Raw genomic sequence first — 20,000 nt, 5'->3', positions numbered from 1 at the left:
GACTATAGAATTCTTGTAATACATGTAGGTCACACAGTGACATGTCGTTATGCCAGATCCTTCTGTCTAAATGAGTGTTGAGTAAGGTTAATTTTTTGCTTTTTTGGATGGTTTAGTGATTACCGGTGCATGTAGGTACTGTAGGCTTAGTAAAGCATCATATGCATCAGAGTGTCGCTGTAATCATTCTAACCTCTGCGAAAATGTATCTTTGTATAACAATGTTTGCTGAGAATTGATTTTTCGGAAAGTGGATGTTCCCTTTAAATGGCACGCGATCGCCGTTAAAGGAGAGGTAATGTCTGTTTCTCATACGTAAACAACAGCTAATTTCGTTCATGTTGCGCGTGTTCTACAGATGTCATGTGTCGACCAAAATATACTTGTTTAAGGCAAATAAATCGGTTCCAGGATATTCCTAGCGTACTGAAAAAAGCGAAAGGATGGAAATCACACCTTTTCATCAACCAAATTATGTGTATTTTCGACTTGACTCACAGAAAGCACTGAAATGGCTTCAAATTACGTCATACTGAAACCCCGCCAAAATCCAGTTTATTGCTGGCCATTTTCCATTCACAGCAGATCACAGAATAAAACCATTTTTTTTGGGAACACCATATTAAACACAAAAGATCTACGCCTTCTTGTTCCAATAAACAAAGTGACCGTATGACAATACAGTGACAACCAACTCAGACAACAAGTTGCAAAATTGTTGAGACACTTTCATGAAAAAACAGCTTTTCTAGCTTCCAGTATGCGTCGTATCTAGAATTTAAACCTTTCCCACTTCCCCTCCCCTCTCCCCATTTCAATGTTGACTGTTTAAGTTTCCAACATTTTTTTGTCTTGCTAGCAACACTGATAAGGGGGGGGGGGGGGGGGTAGGGGGTGCTGCAGTGTTAGAGATAACAGGTAAATTAATAGCGCTCCAAGAAGGTGAAGTGTCTCCACTATTTTTGCAACTTGTAGCTAAGAATATGGCTTAAATACTGTTTCTGCCGTCACAAAGCAAGTTCTGCCCTGACGGCCCTCGTACAGTGTAGAATCCTGGAGAGAGTGAGGTGTATAAAAGGGCACACCCTACTTGAAATCTTGCCAATTAAGGAAAATAATTTTGCACACTTGCAACTTAATTGTAGACTTTTTAAGAGTGAATGTCAGAACGTTAAGGGTTTCAAAAACTGAAATTACTTGACACATACTTCATGTGGAATGTAGTGCTCAAACAGTGAATCAACGACCACTAACAAATTGTTGTATTTTAGGCATCAGCTACATGTATTTTAAAAGATGGTTCAGGTTACATTATTAAGAAAAAAGAGGTAAGAAAACTGTTATAAAATAAAAAAAGATAAAATAAAATAAAATAAAATTAAATTAAATTAAATTAAATTAAATTAAATTAAATTAAAATATCTTAGTTTGAGGAATTTTAAAAAATCTATAATATCATCTGAGAGCTAACTTGATAAGAAAAACAGGCTAATGATGATAATGAAAATGTAATTGAGAAGAGTGAACACACTGTAGTTACAGAAATGATTAAAGGGACCATGTCATGCAAAATGAGATAGTTTCATGACACCCAAGATGCCCAAAAAGTAGATTGAAACGCTGCAGTAACCACTTAAATCAGCTGAACAACGTAAAAGAAATACAGCAAAAGGAAAGAGGACCATGTATAATACCGGTACAAGTGGACAAGATTTACACGGATTACATTTTGGGTAATCTTGAAAAAAGTGTAGTTTTTGGCCAATCTCCTGGATAAAGTTTGCTTTTGTTCCAAATCATCTTTTTGTGATGCAGCAATAATTTTATTGGGAAAGGCATTCCACATTACTATTTTCGACTTTTTTTTACTCGTGATGAACTACAGATTTCCCCTAAACACCCTAAAATGACATGACATAACCCCTTAAAGAAAACAACATCCACTTGATTTGAGTTAATTGTTAATTTCCGTTTACAGTGTCCCCGATTAGCGGCTGGTATTTTTTACAGGTCACAGGTCATTGTTTAACCAATACAGAAAGTATCCACAACATTCATAAAAGCTAACCTTAGGCCTAAAAACTTTTGTTTAGGCCTAATTAACTAAGGTTAGGCTTTATGCATGTTTAAGATTCTGTATTGGTAAAACGATGACCAGTGACCAGTGACCTGTGCCTGTAAAAAATACCAGGCGCCCAATTAGTGCTCCAGTGCTAGAATGACTTGACGCGGAAATAAAGTTCCTTTTCTTTAATTTGTTGCCCTTGAAAATAAAAACCTACCGCAGGAAATACAAATTAATAAAAACTTTTCAAGCAAAAGTGGATAACATTAATCTATAATTAATAATAAACAAACATGATGATACATGTATTAAAAGGTAACCACTCAATTAAGTTCAGTTCAGGAAATCCAAGCACTTTGGTTTAACAAATAAACTCAGTGTCTAGCGAAAAAATAAAAGAAAAGAAAAAAATTGCGAGCATACTTGTATATAGGCGAGAGAAAGAATTGCCCAATGTTAAAACAAGTTGGTTATTTAAAATCCTTAAAATTTAATTATATGGCCACATTTCATGCTTTTATCATAAAGTGAAGAATTTTGGCCATTAGCGGGTGGACTATTGAGAGCCTTGCATCCACCAGTAAAGACAGGTTTCTGCCAAAAGGAGTTCTTTGCCTCAAACAATAATATTATTTTGTACGATCAACTGAGTATACATTCTCACTAGACAGTGAACATGACTTCTGCTTAAGATGTGTAAATGTCAGTCACCTACAACTGTCGTCAGCTCCATACTCACCCACAGGATCTAACTTCATCCAGATTAAAGCCACAGCCCTTAATTATTGCTAAATCGTAGAATTGTGTACACCGATTTCGGGTACTATTATCTGATTGGTGTTGACCTATTTTACGATTAAAGTATCCTTTAGATGCTTTTGAAATCATTGTCTGATTCTTCTGAATATACGATTGTACCTTGAGATGCTTTAGAAATTATCCCCCGATTCTGCAATTCTTCCAATTCTACAATTTTACGTCAAGATACTTTAGAAATCATTCTCAGATTCTCTGTGTCCTCCGATTGAAGGATTTTATCTCAAGATGCTTTTGAAATCGTAAAAAAATATGAATCAGAAATGTACACTGGAGTGACAATAATTTAGTTCATGAGTGGTGAAGGTAGCTGCTAAACCTCGCGTACGACTCTTTTAGAACAAGTAATAATGTAGTTTTTGTTACTGGGTTGCCAAACTCATTCGGAATCTGCATTTCATTTCTCCATTTTTTTATTACTTTTTTCCGTGTCATGAAAAGTCTTTCCTGTCCCTCCCCTGCTAAGTAGTGTCATGGTGTGTAGAGTATTCTGTGCATACATGTATGTTTGGTAAATTTGAGGGGGTACTTACTTATGCATAGAATTTATCCAGTGGTCACAGTAGAATAAAGTTATTATAATGCGAATAGCATTTTAGTGGATCTTTAAACAAAATATACCCTTATGGAGCTCAATAATGGAAAGTCAATCGGATAAACAAGACATGCGGTGAAAAATAAATATCTGGAATCTTCAAACCGGCGAGTTATGGTCTTTGATAACAATTGCATCTTTTACTGTCAGATATCATCAAATGAGCTTTGTTTCTAATGTTGTTTGGCTAACTGTGGTGTTAGCCAAACAAACCACTCAGAAATACATTAACCAAAATATGGGCACAATACGCGTATATCTATACGCGTATGTGGGCATAACCATATGCATATTCGCATATACTGATATACGCCTCTGCCTCATTAGCTTAGTTACTGTTTTGCTTATTGTTATAATAAAGAATACATGTAGCTTGACAGCACTGAAATAGTACACAACTACAAACTACATGATGAAGACGCACTTTCACAAACAGCTGTCACGTTCGGAATACGAACCAACGCACGGATGTTTATTTCATCGATAAACATACAGTTCAGGTTCAGAGAGAGAAATTAATAATATCCAAAGTCACACCATCAATAAACATGCAATTCTCGGAAAATGCTTAAGTTTACCTCGCTGAATACGGCGGAAGTTCTACTCTTATTTGAAAGGTGTTGCATTACCTGTCACGACTTCCTCTTGATTTGAGTCGTATGCATATTTTGATAGATCGTTGTTTGGGCATTCTGTTCTACTTTAATTTGCTATCAGTTTAAAACCAGCAGTATCAAATGATACAATATGAAAGAAATTGTTTCCCATTTATGAGTTGGTTGCTTCTCTTCATAAAAAGTTTTTAATTCAACGGAAAGGTAAAATGGAAATGAATTGTTGATTTATCTTTTCACACCGTGAATATTACTTTTACCCTTAATTTCACGCCATCAAAGTTTTCACCGATCATTCACGGCATGAATAGTTTCATGCCAAGAGTGAAAGTTTCTTATCGTAGAGTGATTATGGCGTATTCACGGCGTGAAAATTGAAATTCACGCACCGGGACTGAAAAAAATTCACGATTTTCAATGAAATCCATAAGCCCCTTTTTGCTTGAAGGGTCAAACGATACACGTATTTGAATGCCAAACTTAAGACAAATTTTTGTTTCCCTTTTGATTCATAAACATTGAATTACGTTTGCTTGTTATCCAATAAATTGGTGATAAACATGATAGCTTTTGCAGTATGTAAATTTTCTGTTATCAGCTCGTGGCTTTGTTCAGATCCAAAAGTTGTTTGTTTTACTCAACAATGCAACACAAAGGAAATTTATGGTACTGAATAACATAGGAAAATCAGACGTGCGTGAAGATTCGCGTATGTGCGTATACATGTAAGTATACGCATATCTCTGAGTGTCACTGTACAAGACTGAAACCAAATGGCCAATTCTGTATGGGTTTAAAAGGAAATGTCAACGCCTTGAATGCATCACATTGTTTACTGAAGTTGCATCTCTGTGGTCTGTCAATTTGCATTTATTTTGTACTCAACTCTGCACAGTCTTCAGGTAAAAAACTAATTGGAAATGTGACAGCCAAGATTATTTGAAAGAAAGCTTGTCATCTATTTTGTGCTTCATTATTCAAGGAAAAGGTTCTTCATGGAAAGGGTTTGATCCTGAAATTTATTTTGTTGCAATTGCGTATGGTAATTTGACACGATGGAGTTTCTTGTCTTCACGCACGTAATGAAATGGCAAGGGGTTTTTGCCTCTAATAGCAAATATGTTGTTTGTTAAAAAAAAATATTTCGCTGGAAAAGGTGGCCTTTATGAATTCATCGTGTTGTGTAATATGCGAGCTCAAGTGGATAGTTTTCATGGCAATAGTAAAGCATTTTCGTGTCAAAATGAGGTTAGCGTGTTTCTGTTGTGTTAACTTAATTAAATATATCATATGGCGTCGTGAGTTTGTATTTCCCGTCTGCCGTGAACTTGATTTCCACTCTCAAAATTATCTCCAGAACCTACTTTTTTCATAGAATAAGCTTTTAGAATGATGTTCTTGTCTCCTGTGGTGATACTTGACGATTCAGGAACATTTTGTGAAAAATTGCCCAATTATGCACAACATCCACTTGGCCTTTTGACAAACCATTGAAAAAAGGATGAATTGCTAACAAATATAGAAAGATTTTCACAATGGCTAAAAATTCCTGAAAAAATATATACCGTTAAAAAATCTTTATTTTTAGGGGTTATTTGAACATAAAAGATGCAACACTTGACGAGAAATAATAGTTTTGTTAATGTTTGAAAGAAGAAAAATTTCGCAGGAATCAGGACGTGGTGAAAATGAGTTAACAAATTTGCATACCTGCGTTGAAATGTGATACACAAGGAGACCGGAATTTTATTTCTCTGACAAATAATTTTGTCACTGTAGTCTGAAATGAAGTTTATTTGGGAAGGCAACAATATTTCTTCCTGGTTAATCCAATTTATTGCTACGACTTACTAGTGTGAAGATTTTATACATGAAACTCACGCTTTTTGCAAATTTTGAGTGTCATGAAATTACATCATTTGCAATATATCCCTTTACTCTAACACAAAAACATTCAGATAGTAACAAACTTCATATTTATTAAACATTTTTTCTGCTTTTGTGCTTGTCAGCATTGTGATTTGCGATAATTCGATGTTCAGATTTTCAATTACATGGCCGCTCAACATCGCGATTGTGTAAATAGTTCACCCTGAAGTCAAAATAGATAAGTTTCTCAGGAACCCGACAAAGAAGGCGTCCTGACCGACAGATGAAATGTAAATATTCAGGTTAACATTACAACAAAATTACTGTAAAAAACAAAAGATGGAAGTTTCTTGGCTAAAAAGTATGTTGTTTTACTCTGAAAACGACGAACGATTAACATTCTTTCCCGTAGTTTATTCAGTTGACACAAGGTGATCACATGCACCTTTATGGTTGCCTGGCATGTGATCAATTTCTTCCTTTTGGCAAAACATGACCTTTCCATTCGTTCATAAAAGTCAGAGGATGCAGAAATGTTCGTGTTTTTACGATCAATTGTCATTAATCTTTCGATGAGAATTTGATTCGGAGTTATATATAAAAAGTATCGTTTTTTTTGTCTTTTTCTGTTAACTCCTGGCTTTTACGGAACTTTGTGGTGCAAACGTAAAGCGAAACAATGGTTTGACCTGGCATCAGATTAGACTAACAAGAAGAGGAATAATAATTATTATTATGAAGCGCAAACAACATCTTCAGTCCTTTCTTAGTGTGTTCAATAAACATTTGCTTAGTGCAACTGCAAGACATGCATGACATGCTGGAAATCGTTCGTCAGAGCAATTTGCAGTCACCGGTAGTTTTTTGCAGACTATTTATTACTGGGTTACCAAACCCAGTTGGAATCCGCGTTTCATTTCTCCATTTTATTATTTTTTTTCGTGTCATGAAAAGTCTTGCTTGTCACTCCCTTGCTTAGTGGTGTCTTTGTGCAGAGAGTCTTCTGTGCGTATTTTGTTAGGTTTGAGGGGGCTGGGGTAATGTGTAGATTTCTTGGTAAAACAGATAAAAGTAAAGAATCTGAACCCACCAACGCATTGGCCAACGTGTCAGCCAACACACCACCAACACACTACTGATGCATTGGCCGACACACTACCGACGCTTGGTCGACACACTATCGACACGGGGGTCGACACACTACAGACACGTTGGTCGAAATACTTACTCTTTAGAATTTTGTTATTTCTTTCAGTTGGAAGCAAGAAGAACTTCATAAGGAACAACGAAAACGTGATAGGCAAATAGCCGCCATTTTTAAAATGAAACCCTAGTACCTAGGTCTTCTCAATGTTTTGGCAAGGGTCGGATACCAAAGCGGGGAGTTAATTTGCAAGTCGACCGACATGTTTATTTTTCGTTCATTAAAAAAGATTGGGAAGTTTAAACTCTTTATTGATCATTGACTTTTTAATGTGTGGTTTGTAATTGCAATTTTGCTACAGTGGAAACTTTTCAGCAATGTCTTTCAGCTCGAATGCTCGGTCTTTTCTGAAGTTCGGAAACCAGGTGACCTCATCCAAGTAGTTGGGTATGTATTCATACAGGGTACAACACATCCACTTCAACTTCTTCTTGACCAAAGCCCAAACGCCTTTGATGGTAATGGTGTGTGCACCACTGTTGGGGTCAACAAAGTTCTTGGAATGATTTACTGATACATGGATATATCCTAGCTGGTTGAGTGTTATGTACGGAGTGAATTGATCTGAGTAGATGACAGTTAGAGACTTCCTCAGCATAGTAGAGCTGCGAATTGTCAACGAAGTGTCGTACCAAAGCACCCTGGAGAGGCTGGGAGACCCGAAACTTTCAGTGGAAAGGATCGAGCAGGAGTGCCGAAGGCAGCTGGGCGATCTGTTGCCGTTTGTGAAACGACTTCACATCGTGAAGAGGCTGTTGCTGATGGTGTTGGAAGATGTCTTCTATTCCTAGAGGGCTTTGTCAACTCAAAAAAAAAAAAACGGCTCGTTTAGGAGCCACCAAGTTTTGAAAAGTCTATGTCCAGCTCAGTGTGTGGTTCCCTTGTGCTCAAATATGTTCTTGATTGATTGCTGCATAATAAACCTTTCTTGCCGCATAATGAGACTTGAAAGTCCCGCCTGTCCAATTTTTTTCGCACCCTATCAGAAGCCCTGTAATAATATATATAAATAGCTGATAAAGATAAAGTCTCGGGCGATGCGTCGGCCTTTGTGTTGCCCGAAGCGTTGGTGGGATCGGATTCTTTACTTTTACCGATTTCTCTGGGGCACACAGGAGAACATTTAATTAATTTCAATGGTGTTTTAGTAGATCTTTAAACAAATATACCCTCATGGAGCTCATGAATGTAATGTCAATTGGATGAACAAGACAGCTGGCAAAAAATAAATATCTGGAATCTTTAAAGCGACAAGTCATGGTCTTCCACAACAATTTCATTTTTCGCCATTGGATATCAAGTGAGCTTTGTTTCTAATATTTTATGAACTTGGTATTATATACAACACCAAAATCAAATGGCAATTTTTTATGGATTTAACAAACATTGAAGGAATCGAACGCCTTGAATATGCATCACAGTGTTTACTGACGTCGCATCTAAGTTGTCTGGAAATTTACATCTATTTTGTACTCAACTCTGCCATAGTTAATCGAGGGACTGGTTATGCAACCTTGGGACTTTCAAAAGCGAGAACAATGTTGTTGCAATCGATGTTGAATTGACTGTGACCCTGCACAACCTTTTGTTTTCGCTTCACACGGGTTCAAAAATTAGTTGCATATAATTTAATTGAAGGATTTGATTGGTTATCTTCTCGAAGAAAGGTGTGTTTTGTGCAGGGTCAAGGCCAAAAATACGAACAAAAACATGAAACAAAGGAACGTGTCCAGTTTCATAACCATCTCCATGCATTAACTATGACTCTGCCAAGGTAAAAAAGATTGGAAATGTGACAGTAACGAATTATTTGAATGAAAGCTTGTTGTCTCTTTTGTGTTTTATTATTTACGGTCAAGGTTCTTTCGAATAGGGTTTGATGTGAACTATCAGAAATTTATTTAATTGCATATGCTGTGTGACATGGATTGTGTGTTTTGTTTGCACGCACGCAATTGAAATAGGAAGGGTTCACAAAAGTAAACAGGTCTGTTGGAAGCATGCTTGAGTTTCAACAAAATGAGCCCCACAATCAGCAAAAAATTGTGATGCTGATGAATAATAAAGTAGCTGCCATTTCCAAAACGATGGAATTACTTGTTGATAAATAACCTCGTCTTGGAGAGTAAAGTGTTGACTTTGCAGAAACACTGGTCAACCTCAAGAGTTGGGCGATTGTGATCTTTGTGTTGAATTCACACATTTCTTGTCAAACTTTATAACACTTGAAAGAAAGAGAAAACTAACAAAAACAAAAACCTGGTATCTTGCCATCATTTCACACAGATGCTTCACTGTTTCGTGAGTAAACACACCAATTTTGCGATTTACTTGTGCAACCAAAAGTACCATAACAAAATTAAACTTAGCAAAAATCTCCCAAAGTGTTTTTTGCTGATGTAACTTTTTTTATTCGTGGTTCAAAATAAATGTTGTTTACATGTTGTAAATTTTGTTGCTGATGGCAAAATATTTTATTATTTATCGACCGTCCTGAATTCTTCCTTCTGCTCTTTCTAAAAACTGTGTATCAATATTTATTTACTTTTGCATCAATATTAGTTTTGCATAAAGCAAGCTAACAAAATCTGTACCTTCACCCATTGACATCTGGGGTTGCCGCTTGTGACGGTTATGTGATTATCTGGCGTGACGTAAAACCATAATTTATGCACAGTAAATGTACACAAGAGATTGAGTTTTAGAATTAAGTTCAATGGAAGAAGAAACTGTGAACTTCCACATGATGTAAAAATAGTTCAAAAAAGTGATTGAAAATACGTCCTGAGGATCAAATGAAAATGTAGAGGGAGACTTTTTGAAGCAGCGCGCGTTAAGCTGTCAAGAAAGTTGTTTATCCTTAACTAACAAAGCGCTTGAAAAAATATATAATTATTACAACTCAAAATATGCCATGTGCAGTTTACAGTTGAGTCCAATCACTCAATGGATAAAAATTGTTTTAAGTTTATGCCAATCACCTTGTTTTCTTGCAGGTATAAGCGCAAAAATCATACACCAAATGTGCAGCTGAAACAGATTTCACTACGAGTTTTCTGCTTTTTGCAATACACAAAACCGCAAAATTAATTAAGTTAATCGATAACTACCATGTTTCGTGAGAGAACAAACAAGGTCGCATTGTTTAGAAAAGTGCTCTGAGCACTTCCAAGACTCTCACTGATGATAAGTTACAACATCACAAGAAAAACAACAGCGAAAATTGCTTGAGGTATTCACATATTTGCAGGATATAAAGGCACGATCGATTTGACATAATTTGTTGAAGATACTGATCTTCCAAGGTATGTTGAAGGCGAGAATTGCTTTAAATTAAACACTAAAAAATTCATCGGTTGACCAATGTAAAGCTTAATTCTGGAGCTTATCAATGCCCGTGATTATGTTAATACCTGTGAAGGCCTTTTTGCGCGGCTTACTTCATGAAAACGGACAATGCGCTCGCGGGTATTCAAGAGCTTTTGACGGGCATACCAACGTCTAGATCATCTCCTATGAAAACTAAGAAAACTATCTAATTTGTTACAGTTATCTAAAACAAAATCAATGCCGGTAGCTGTCATGAAATTTGGAACTTGAATATTATTGAGCTGGTCATTTTCAGCGAGCTTCTTCAGCATCGGTGTCATCGTTTGCGCCTCGGTTGCCACCGTCTTCTTCGCCACTTTTAAAGCCATCTGAATCAAAATTGTTATCAGTAGTATCCCCTCTTCTTACAGGAAAACCATAAAAGCTTCCTTTATCCTCCGAATCCTTAAAAAGAGTAGCGATATCCCCATCATTCGATGTGTTACCTAACGCATCAGCCATTGTTGTCGCGTAATCTGATCGCGCAATTGAAGGACAAAAAGCCAAACCTTGTTGAGTCTCTTATAAGCCGTCAAAATATGCTCACAAGAGGACAAATGATTTGTCAATTATCCTACTAAATCTCCATAACAACAAAACATATAGTTTTTGTAAGGGGGAGTGGGTAGAGGCCTTAGATCAAGCCGCCATGTTTATGGCCGGTTACGGCCGGTTTGGGTAATTCAGGGGTTGTTGCACGCGACCCGTTACAGTTGGTTTGGATGCCAATGGGTTAATTAGTTTGCATTTGTAAGCATTAAAATAGAATTTTGGGTCCTATCCATCTGTTACAAAGTGGTATATTTTTTTAGGTCACCCATCCAGATACTAACGCCACCGGACAGGGATTAACTTCAGTGAACTTTCATATTGCAAAGCTGTCGGACACTCGGAGTGCATGCTTAAACTTGTGGTGTAAAGAAGTTGTGAGGGAACTTGAAAATGATCAGCATGTCAGCCTAGAAACCAATGTTTTTCGATTCCCTTTTATTTCCTTCAACCTTTCTGGGTTTAGTACTAAATCAGTCTAACTCAGTTCCTTCTGTTTTTGAGTAACACGTACCACAGGCAATCCAGTGTACGCTCATAGAGCATCTAGTTATATATGTACTGTGGTCTTTTGCATTGTGTCCATTATTATGGGCTGTGTTTGCTCAGGTGCAATAATATTGTACAATCAGAAGAATTGGAGAATAACAATGGTTGTAATCGGTACAATAATCATAGCAGTAGGAGAATCGGGAGAATTGTATAATCAGAACAAACAGAGAAGTTGCCAGAGTATCTTATATTCAGAACTATCGTAGAATAATAATAGGAAGAATCTTATGCCCAAAGAGAATCTAAACATGTGTCTAAACTCTCCTATTTAGACATAAATGCACCCTTCTGCAGCCATGAACTGGGAATTTTTTTAATTTTGTATTGAAAAGAGGAGAATGATTTTAAATAATATGTCAAAAGGAGCTGACAGATCCCAGAACACAGGGATAACACACAGGGCAAATAGAACATATTACTTTAACATGGCTTTACAATGTTCAAGGACTGTCTAAGACCAGAACAAGTTAATTTCCAGCAAAAATCTTCTGACCACGAGGGTCAATTACATATATACTGGTATCAATTTTCAACTTTATACCAAAAATATCAAATGAGGTGAGATCCATAAGTTTTTGTTCAGGTTAGGACTGGTTATGACTGGCGTGACTGGTTGTATCTGAGTGGGCAAATGAGTATTATTTAAAACAAATAATAACAGCTTCTTAATATTTTATACGTACATGTAGGTTGGCACAAGGGCCAATATCTGTTATCTTGCTTGCATCTTTGTGTTGTTTGTTTTTTTGTTGTTTTTAGGAGGTATGTGTTTAATTATTTTGTGTCCAAATTGCCTGGAGTTTTGATTTTTTAAAAAGAAAACTCCTGTTAAATGAATTTTCTGACAGTAACCCTCTTGCCTGTATAGGAAGCATTGGAGGAAAGAGAAAAACAAATACAGTCTCTGCTGGCTGAGAGAGAGTTTGAACAAGCAGAAGTTGCAAGTGCTACAAGTCAAGTTGCAAAGGTTGGCCAAAACGTTTTTTTTGCGATGTGATGAAAATACCGCTACCCAGTAAATCAATGAAATTAACAAGGAATGCTACGTGTATCGTCATCAGTAGTAATAATTATTGACAGTTATGATTATAATCAAGATTTTTACTTCATTTTGTCAACCAAGTTTTCTTTTGATGCAGGCAGAAGAAGAACTAGCTCAATTGAGGGCGAACCATAGCCAGGTAAGCATGAAATTACTCTGCTCTATCTCTGTGCTTGAATCAAAATCTTGGAAGCTAATTCTTTCATAAATGCGAGGTGTTTCGACACACAATGCAAATCTGTTGTCAGGGCTCGAGACTAATGGTAGCCAACTAGCCATTGGGGCTAGTAAATATTGTAAAGAAGTGGAGTTCTGGACGAAAACAAAAATAAAAATAATTTTGTATGAATAAGGCAAATTTAAAGAGATAATGGATTTAACAAAAACAGGAAGTGTGAGCATGGAATTAACGGCCTTAGAAAATGATAGGTTGAAAAACAAAAACTGAAAAAGAAACCAATGTGGATTACAGTTTGCCTGTGCCTCGTTACGAATGATTAATCGCGTGTGAAGTCCTGCAGAACTTCTTGGTTGCTGTTAAAGCCTAGTTTCCATATGCACATCACAATCACAAACACCTTCCGATGGCTTGATTGCAAACAATTTGTGTAAATGGAAATACCATTTGCATTTATTCCCAACCTATTGCTTGTGATCTCAAACAAGATGCAAGAGAGAAAATTTGTGTTGTTTGTGATGAGTAGCAATGCAAAAGGGAGGGAACAACGGTGTAGAAACAAAGTTGTAAACTGTTTCTCATTGTTTGTAATCAATCGATGATAATTTTTGTTCATGTGATACGTTTTGACAAATTAGAAGCAAGTCGAAATAATGAAAATGGTGTCCCAGTGCGATTGCGGCAATGAGGATACCCCTCAAAACAGTGTGAGCTGAATGAATATCATAAGGGAATATCCTGCCAAATATACCTGTAGTAAAATTCTCGTTCATCAAGAGCGAGTTCCTGCTCTAGAATTTGATACTAGCTGTGCTGCACCTGTTTCTGCTGCTCGAAAATGTATCGGACCCAGACTCAGTGATGTCTCTTCACAATTCCTCTCTGCCTTCTTCTTTGCAACAACTCCAACAGAAGAAGAAGTTGGACACTACGCAAAAACCTGGTTCTCCTTTTCTTTTCGCTGCCTTTTTTTACGATGTCACAATCTTAAGTTGGGTAAAGCAATCATGCCTATGGAAAAAAGAATCGCAAACACAGTTGCAAAAAGTGTTGCACTGAAGCCATCACAAACTATTTGCGACTGTTTATAATGTTATTTTGTGTACATGTGTATATGGAAAGAGGTGATGTACTTGTTTAGACGTTGAATCCAAATATTATTTATTTCAAATTTAAAAAAAGGAGAGATAATATCAAGTAAATTTTGCCGTTCACTAGGAATGGTGAATCTCACATTAAAAGGGAGAAAGCCTATTTGCGAGCACCGTGGATGCCAAATATTAATTGACTCCGAAAACCATTCAAGCTTAAAATGTACGGATTGCTGTGGAGACTATTAAAGAATCTTATATAAGCCAATGTTGTCCTTTCCAATTTTCTTTATCCTTTATCTAATTTATGGTATTTTCCTGCATTCTTCTGCTTTTGTGTTTCATTTATAGAATGGTGCTTTTACATTGAAATTTCAATCGCAAATAGCACAGTTTGTTATCAATTGAAAGGAACAGCCTTTCTACAGACTTCCAAATGAGCAGTTTTGTTTCATGTACTGTTTATTTCTTAATTTACTTTATTTCGCGTTTCCACAGTGCTCGACTTCCAGGTAAAAACCTAGGGGCCAGCTGCCCCCTTAGTTTTGAGATTTGGTCGCCAGCGCAAGTATTATATTTTTAGTTGCCAAAAAATTTTGGCCGTTCAGGACTTATACATTTCAACAAAAGAAAGGCTATTGTAAACCGAAAATATAACATCGTCGTAAAATTTCATCTAAAGGTGCTCAAAGCATTTTCAAAGGGTATTGTGTTGGCGGCTGTAAAGAGGTAAAATGCAAGCAAGCCGAAAATCAGAGCACGTAAGGTACTGGCCTTGTCTGCCAGAGATGGATAAAAATAATTGCAAGCTTTAATGCAGAGACATAAGCAGAGACATATGGTCTCTGAAATCCTGCATGGCAACATCAAGTTAGGTGGGAGAAGAAAGACTGTAGAGATTGACGAATCAATGTTTGGCCACAAACGCAACTAAATATTATTGTCAACGGACAACTGGAGCATGTGGGTCTTTGAGAGAGGCAGTGGCGGGGCTCTCCCCTTTCGAGTACGGAACAGAACAAGAGAAACCCTAGTAACAGGACTGATACAGCAGTTTGTAGAACCTGGAACCACAATAATCTCAGACTAGTTTTCACCAGACTTCAGCCTGAACCACCTTGGTTACACCCACATGATGGTAAATCATTCAGAGAACTTTGTAGATCCATACACGTGCCTTCACACAAACACCATAGAGGGACTCTGGAGTCAGGTGAAGAGGATAAGTTTAACTGGCGGAAGGTTTACCGAGGCAACCACTTCAGAAGGTATTGGCTAGTATTATTACATGTACATAGTTTAACAACAAACGGATCCTTTAGGAGCCATCAAAAGATATAAAGTCCTGACCAATACACCAATACAGTGTGTCCTTTGTCATGATTATTGATTCATTGCGTGACTCGGTAATGCAACCACTGTAATTGTGTACATGTTAATAGTCTAATGATTTGTCAAATAAAGACAGTTGAATCTAGACATGAGTTGAGAGTTAAACATAGCATGGTGTCAGAAGTCTAAATGGACGGCCTAAAACCTCCAAAACCCCTATCCCTTGACGGAAATATATCCGAACTGGAGATGGTGGGTACAGCAATTTCGACTATATCTAAATGCTACCAGACGAGACAAGAAATCGGAAGAAATTCAACGTTCGACCTTGCTGACTGTAGCCGGTGAAGAAGCCCACACACACCAAAGAAGAATGTAACGTTTGAAAGACACGTGTTTAACCCTTTCACTCCCAAGGGGTTCCCCATTGACGAGTAAAATCGTATGGCGTTAGACAGAGTAAAATCTGTAAGTGGCACTCTTGGGAGTTAAAGGGTTAACACCAGGAATCAGGGTCCAGAAGAAAGTATCAATATTTATGTAACAGAATTAAAAAAGTTAGCAAGGTCGTGCGAGTTCGGCAAGTTACACGATTCACTCATTGAAGACCTTATAATTTGTGGAATCCAAAATGCAGAGGTGAAAGCAAGATTACTGAGAGAGGAGGACTTACCGGTAGCACTTGACAAAGCGTGAGCATGTGTCAGACACGAATGAAAAACATCGTCGTGGGAGGACAAGAGCATGTAGCTGTGCAGTTTACAAGAAACCCACCAATACCGACAGAAAACAAAAGCAGGACAAAGGAAAAGAGGTACTGTTCAAAGTGTGGATTTAGGCACGTGCTACGAAAACGCTTTGCCTTTGGCAAGACATGCCACAATTGCAATAAGCTCAATCATTTTGCTAAAATGTGTAGGCAGAACATACGCTTGGATGGTGGAATAAATGCCATTGCATAAGAATCAGAAGAGTCAGACAATCAAGGATTCTTTGTGGGTGCGGTCGACAACATACAACAAACACAAAAACAGATGGAATGTCGAAACGGAAATAAATGATAAGAAATTGACTTTCAAGTTGGACACAGCAGCACAATGCAACGTAATATCCTCCAAACTGTACAATCAGTTGAGTACAGAAAACCCATTAAGTGAACCACAAAGTTATTATCCTATTCGGATCATAAAATGAAAACCCTTGGAAAGAACACAGTGGAAGTCTTGTTTAAAGAGAAGTTTCACGCTGTTGAATTTCAGATCATTGAACACAATGGAGCTGTGTCTGTACTAGGACTGAACACTTGTCTAGAAATGGAGTTGATCAAACGGGTTTATACATGTACAATAAACACAGAGCAAAACGACTATGATGAGAGTAAAGGAAAGAACTGCACACAAGCAGCACAAGCAGACAAAATCGTGCAAGAATTTGATGATGATGTGTTTTAGGGCCTTGGGTGTTTTGATTGGCATTATCATATCAAAATTGATGAGTCTGTCACGCCTGTCATACATCCACCCCGCAAAGTGCCCTTTGCTTTGAAAGACTGACTCAAAGTTCACGTATGTTTCGACCCGAGAGACTTGAATAAAGTTGTGCTTGGAGAACATTACCCCATGAAGACGGTGGAAGAGGTCACAACTCAATTAAGTGGAGCAACAGTTTTCAGTTCCTTAGATGCCTCGTCAGGATTTTGGCATGTGAAACTAGATGATCCGAGCTCCAAACTAACTACATTCAACACCATATGGACGCTACAGGTTCAGGTGTGCCGTTTGGGATCAACTTGAGTAGTGACGTATTTCAGTGGAAAATGACACAATCGTTCGAGGATATAGAAGGAGCAGAATCAATTGTTGAAGACATTTTAATATGGGGAAATGACGAAGCCGAACACAACCGACGCTTGCCACAAGTATTACAAAGAGCCAAGGATACTAACCTTAAATTAAATGCAGAAAAATCAAGGAAACATACGAGTGAAGTTACATATATGGGACATTATTGGTAAAGATGGATTGAAACCTGCCCTTCAAAAATCTAAGCAATTAAAGACATGGAACTCCAAAGGATAAAAAAGATCTTTTACGCTTCATGGGAATGGTAAATTATCTCGGCAAATTAGTTCCCAACTTGACCCAAAAAAACTCAACCATTGCGAGAACTGTTAAAGAAAGAAATTGAATGGCACTGGACGGACTTGCATGATACTGCATTTGATCAAATGAAGGAAAGCTTGGTCTTGGATAAAGTACTCAAGTATTATGATGTGACTAAACCGGTTACCATTTCAGTAGATTCATCGTCTTATGGACTTGGTGCGTGTCTCTTACCAGAGGGACAACCCATATCATATGCATCAAAAACCCTCAGTACATCGGAAAGGAACTATGAGCAGATTGAAAAGGAACTTCTGGCAATCCATTTTGGGTACCAAGTATATCACCAATTTATTTATGGGAAACCAATGACAGTTGAAACTGATCACAAGCCGCTTGAGTATTTGTTCAACAAACTGCTAATCACCACAGCTCCACGTTTAAAACGAATGATGTTGAGCCTTGAAAAATACGAATTGCATGTTAATTACAAACCAGGAAAAACAAGGACATTAAACATTATTAGCGTAGTTTGTTCCTATTTCATTGTTGGTGTATACATTAAAAAAAAAATAAAATAAAATAACACCAGAAAAGGGGGGATGTCATGATTATTGATTCATTTCTTTGTTTCACTAAATAAATGTTTGCCTCGTTCACACTTGTAATTCAACCTTGATCAACATGTTTGGTAAAACCAAATTTTCCTGTTTCACTCTCCCACTGAGGCAACACCACAGTTTCTTTAGCAAGTAGAAATTTGTCACGTATATAAGCCGCACCCACGATTTTTAGCCCTACACAGGTATCTTGGCAAAATGTTTATCTGCACATACAGTGTAATAGGGATGATATCCGTTCACAAACATTATTTTTGCTATTCAAATGTGCCAACCACAGGAACAAAAGACCCTTTGTTTCAACAGCCAATGAGGCTCTTGGTGGCACATTAATGACAACAAGTGACGTCAGTGATATCTTCGCTATAAGTTTGTCTCTTCAGCAGAGACACTAACTTTTGTAATTTGGAGGAATGATGCATACCATTAAGCTATAATAATTGGTCCACTTCTTTTTTTAAATCTACAGTGTATGTTAAACATACACTGTAGATTAAAAAAAAGAAGTGGACCAATTATAGAACCTTGAGGGACAACACACACTACTCTTTCCTTACTCGAGACAGTAGGACCAATTCGTATTGATTGTGTTCTGCCTGACAAATATGACGGAAAAACAATATTATTATTAACCCTCAAATATCATGCTGGTGCAACTTGTGTAACAATATATTACATGTACATGTATAGTCCACTGTGTCAAAGGTCTTTCTAAAGTTCATAAAGATACCACATAATTTTTATCATGTTGAGTAGGATAATTCTTTCTAAAGATGATGATGATGATAATATTAATTCAAGAAAAAAGAGCAACAGACATGCTCATTTGACCTTCGGAGTGCTGGCTTTCAAGTGTAGTGTCACGTGACTTTTCATGTAAACAAACCTCGAAAGTTCGAACATTTGAGAAGATCAGACATAATAACACATACATGTGGCGAGCAGATATGAAATGTTAGTTTATTTTTGCGTTGGACATGGAAATGATGCAAGAAAGACACAAGTCACTTCGATGATTAGCATTTGATGTGGGATGCTGTAGTTTTACACTCTTACTTCCGTCTTCGACAGGATTTACGGGGGCGAGTCAGGTTTTGAACATCTTGTCCCATAATACGCTTTGTTTGCCGCCCCAAATTTTGCATAAATTATTGTTTTCAAATGCTCTTGGGAATATGTAATGTCCCCAAGAGCATTTGAAAACAATACTTTATGCAAAATCTGGGGGGCAAACAAAGTCTCATGAGGCATTCAAAAATAGAGAATAGCATAAGCACAAACATCGCTACATAATTGTAAACAAAGAATGAAACCCTAAAATGCCAGAAAAGTCAGTGCTCCCAATGCATGAAAGCAGGTTGTGAGCCATACCCACCACAAACTGGATTTGATCTCAAAGGGCTTTTTGATTACGAAGTCAAAGCCATTCCTTGGAGCAATAATATTCTGAAATGCTAGTGTTCTAAAGGTTGTCCAAACACTGCTGTAGAATATATGTGTTACTGGAAAAACAGAGATCGGTTTGTGGCAACACAAATGGTCATGGTTTTGCATTGAAAGCAGCTTCAAAGTACTACTTTAAGTTCAGCTTGAAATGTTGGTAAGTGGGCTAAAACGTTGTCAATTTGTTGTGTGGAAACAAGGAATCTTCTCCTTTGAGGTGACTGATGACCCTAGCTTCATGTCTAATGTGTGTGCCAAACTAGAGAAGAGTCCTTCCCTTTCTCCTCTTTTATATAATAATAATACTAATAATAATACTACTACTACTACTACTACTAATAATAATAATAATAATAATAATAATAACAATAAGGATAACGATAATGATAACGATAACAATAAGAAGAAAAAGAAGCAGAAGGAGAAGAAGAAGAAACAGCAGAAGAAGAAGAAGAAGAAGCAGAAGAAGCAGAAGCAGAAGAAGAAGAAGAAGAAGAAGCAGAAGCAGAAGCAGAAGCAGAAGCAGAAGCAGAAGCAGAAGAAGAAGAAGAAGAGGAAG

General features: G+C 37.2%; 1 protein-coding gene across 2 annotated transcripts in view; it reads left to right on the top strand.

Moving 5' to 3' along the window:
* Window positions 1-20,000, top strand: part of LOC138045748 (CAP-Gly domain-containing linker protein 1-like) — a 310,682-nt gene that overhangs the window by 47,414 nt on the left and 243,268 nt on the right. The window contains exons 4-6 of one of the 2 annotated variants that reach the window (XM_068892353.1): window positions 1,272-1,328; window positions 12,502-12,600; window positions 12,773-12,814. In XM_068892353.1, coding sequence (XP_068748454.1) covers window positions 1,272-1,328; window positions 12,502-12,600; window positions 12,773-12,814 — 198 coding nt within the window. The remainder of the gene's footprint in view (window positions 1-1,271; window positions 1,329-12,501; window positions 12,601-12,772; window positions 12,815-20,000) is intronic. The other variant, XM_068892354.1, reaches the window with a different exon arrangement.

Source organism: Montipora capricornis, chromosome 4, assembly GCF_036669925.1.
Source record: "Montipora capricornis isolate CH-2021 chromosome 4, ASM3666992v2, whole genome shotgun sequence".
NCBI lineage: Eukaryota > Metazoa > Cnidaria > Anthozoa > Scleractinia > Acroporidae > Montipora > Montipora capricornis.
This window is presented reverse-complemented; position numbering and strand designations above follow the sequence as displayed.